General features: G+C 40.4%; 1 protein-coding gene across 1 annotated transcript in view; it reads left to right on the top strand.

Annotated features, from left to right (window-relative positions):
• Positions 1-2,465, top strand: part of Taok1 (TAO kinase 1) — a 137,807-nt gene that overhangs the window by 103,133 nt on the left and 32,209 nt on the right. The window contains exon 19 of the mRNA XM_023719843.1: positions 887-1,126. Within this exon, the coding sequence (XP_023575611.1) occupies positions 887-1,126 (240 nt within the window). The remainder of the gene's footprint in view (positions 1-886; positions 1,127-2,465) is intronic.

Here is a 2,465-nt window from a genome sequence, read left to right as displayed (position 1 = left end):
TATATATTATAATGGCTGTATCACAACAAACAATGCAAAAATGAGAAGCATATGCATCATACTGTTGGACCCTGGGGATAAGGTTTGTTGGGGCAAAAGGGTCAAGTTTGATTTTGACATAAAATATATATGAAATTTTTTTGATTTGAGAAAAAAAATTATAAAGAAAGGACATTGAAGGGCCGGCCAAATAGCTCAGTGGATTAAAGCATCTGCAAGCAGGGGCCAGGAGTTCAATCCTCAGGCCTACCATGCCAGCCCCGCCCCTGGGGTGCACTGAGCTGGCACATGCCTGTAATCCCAGCTCTAGGGAGGCTGTAAACAGGAGAATCACTCCGAGTCTGATCTAGTAGTGAGACCCTGAACACCCTGTAGACCCTTCCCTAAAACACAGGGGAAAAAAAAAAGAAAGAACATTGATTCAACAACCTATGCTAGCTATTGTCAGGATGTTTTTATTCAGAAACTTGTTTTTTCCTCATGTAAAATCTGTGAAGTAGGGTGGGAAGTATAGATCAGTGAAAGAGTAGATATTTAGTTTGCACAAGGCTTTGGGTTCAATCCCTAGTGCTGGGCAGAGGAAAAAGGTTATAGAATTGTAGAATGTATTATGAAGCCATTACTGAAGCAGAGGGTTAATTATATTCCTTTCCTGGTGGTTCTTTTTCTTTGGATTTTTTTCCTGGCATTATACAAAAGTAAATTACTAGGCATGGTGGCATATACATGTAATCCCAGCACTTGGGGAGGCGGAGGCAGGAGGAGGATCACCATGGTTCAAGGCCAGCTTGAGCTACATAGTGAGTTCAAGGGTGGTTTGAACTACATAGTATTTAAAAAAACAAAAAAAGTAAATTCTACTTTTATTTTCTATGTTATGGATTAGGAATTGAACAAAAGGCAGACTCAGAAGGATTTGGAGCATGCCATGCTACTAAGACAGCATGAATCCATGCAAGAATTGGAATTCCGTCACCTCAACACAATTCAGAAGATGCGCTGTGAGTTGATCAGATTACAGCACCAAACTGAGCTCACTAACCAGCTGGAATATAACAAGCGAAGGGAACGAGAACTAAGGCGAAAGCATGTCATGGAAGTTCGTCAACAACCTAAAAGTTTGAAGGTATCTTTAGTATAAACTTCTTGACAAGAAGAGGGAAAAAGGCATCCATGTACACAGTAAAAGTCTAAGATAGATGTCTAGTCATTAAAAATTAAGCTTTTTTTTTTCACTTTTAGCATCTTTGGTATATTTCAGTGTGAAGTGCCTATCTCTGTTGACTTTTGTTTCTCTATTTCTCATGAAAGTACAAAATGACTAAACTATTGAGAATACCAGTAAATAAGGCATCAGTGTTGTTATTTAAATTACTCAGTGTCTGTTGTTGCTGTTATCATGTTACATGTTAACATGCTAAACCTATTGGCTTCTCCTTATTATTCCCAACATTACGATTCATTATTTATTATTTATTTGTTCATTTTGGCGGAACCAGGAATTGAACTCAGGCCCTTGTGCTTGCACTATGTAGCCCAGGTTGGCCTCAAGTTTGAAGCAATCCTCCTGTGTCTGCCTCCTGAATGCTAGGATTATAGGTGGGCACCACCATGCGTGGATAGCATTTGCTACTGAAATAGTAAATTCCGTGCCATCCTGACCCCTTCCCAGTTCCATTTAAAACTATTTAATGTTCAGCTACAAATATAAAAACTATTCTCGGGGGGCCTGGCCTTAGCTCAGTTGTTTAAGTGGCTGCTTCCACAAAGCTGTCAGTCTCAGGTTGCTGTAGTTCGATCCCCACAACACTCCAGCCAGCCAAACCACCCCTGAGGGCATTCAGAGCAAAAAAAAAAAAACAAAAACAAAACTATTCTCATATTTACCTTGAATAAATATGTTGTAATAAAGTTAACCTCATTTATAAAGGTAATCTGTGAAAATCTGGAAGCTACAACACACCCACTGGTATTCTTAGTGGCCACCTGAGTTCAAACAGGTTGTTCTGAACAAAATGAAAAATCAAAGTTAAGGTGCTTTTACCCTTCCTATGTGAACCTAACTAAAATTTTACTTTGTTTTGTCTTCAAAACAAGAAGTTCCCAGGTGTGGTGGCACATGCCTATAATTTCAGCCCTCAGGAAGAATCTAACAAGTTCAAGCCCCCCCATGGGCAAATTTGAGACCCAGTCTCAAAGTTTAAAAACTGGCCGGGGATGAAGCTTAATGCCCAAGCCTTGGATTCAATCCTTAGTAGTACGACAAAATAAAACAAACTCACATCATTTGCAGAGTAGTTATGCTCACTGCCAGCATAACCCTACCTCGTTGATTCTTAGAAAACTAAGATTTATGGGGGCTGGTGGGATGGCTCAGTGGTCTAAAGCACCTACTTAGAACAAGCTTAGCAAAGCACAGGGACCGCGGTTCAATCCCCCAGCACCACATGCCAGCCAGCCCCGCC

Source organism: Octodon degus, unplaced genomic scaffold (assembly GCF_000260255.1).
Source record: "Octodon degus isolate 3935 unplaced genomic scaffold, OctDeg1.0 scaffold00072, whole genome shotgun sequence".
NCBI lineage: Eukaryota > Metazoa > Chordata > Mammalia > Rodentia > Octodontidae > Octodon > Octodon degus.
Note: the sequence above shows the minus strand (reverse complement) of the source record. Positions and strands in the feature narration are given on the sequence as shown.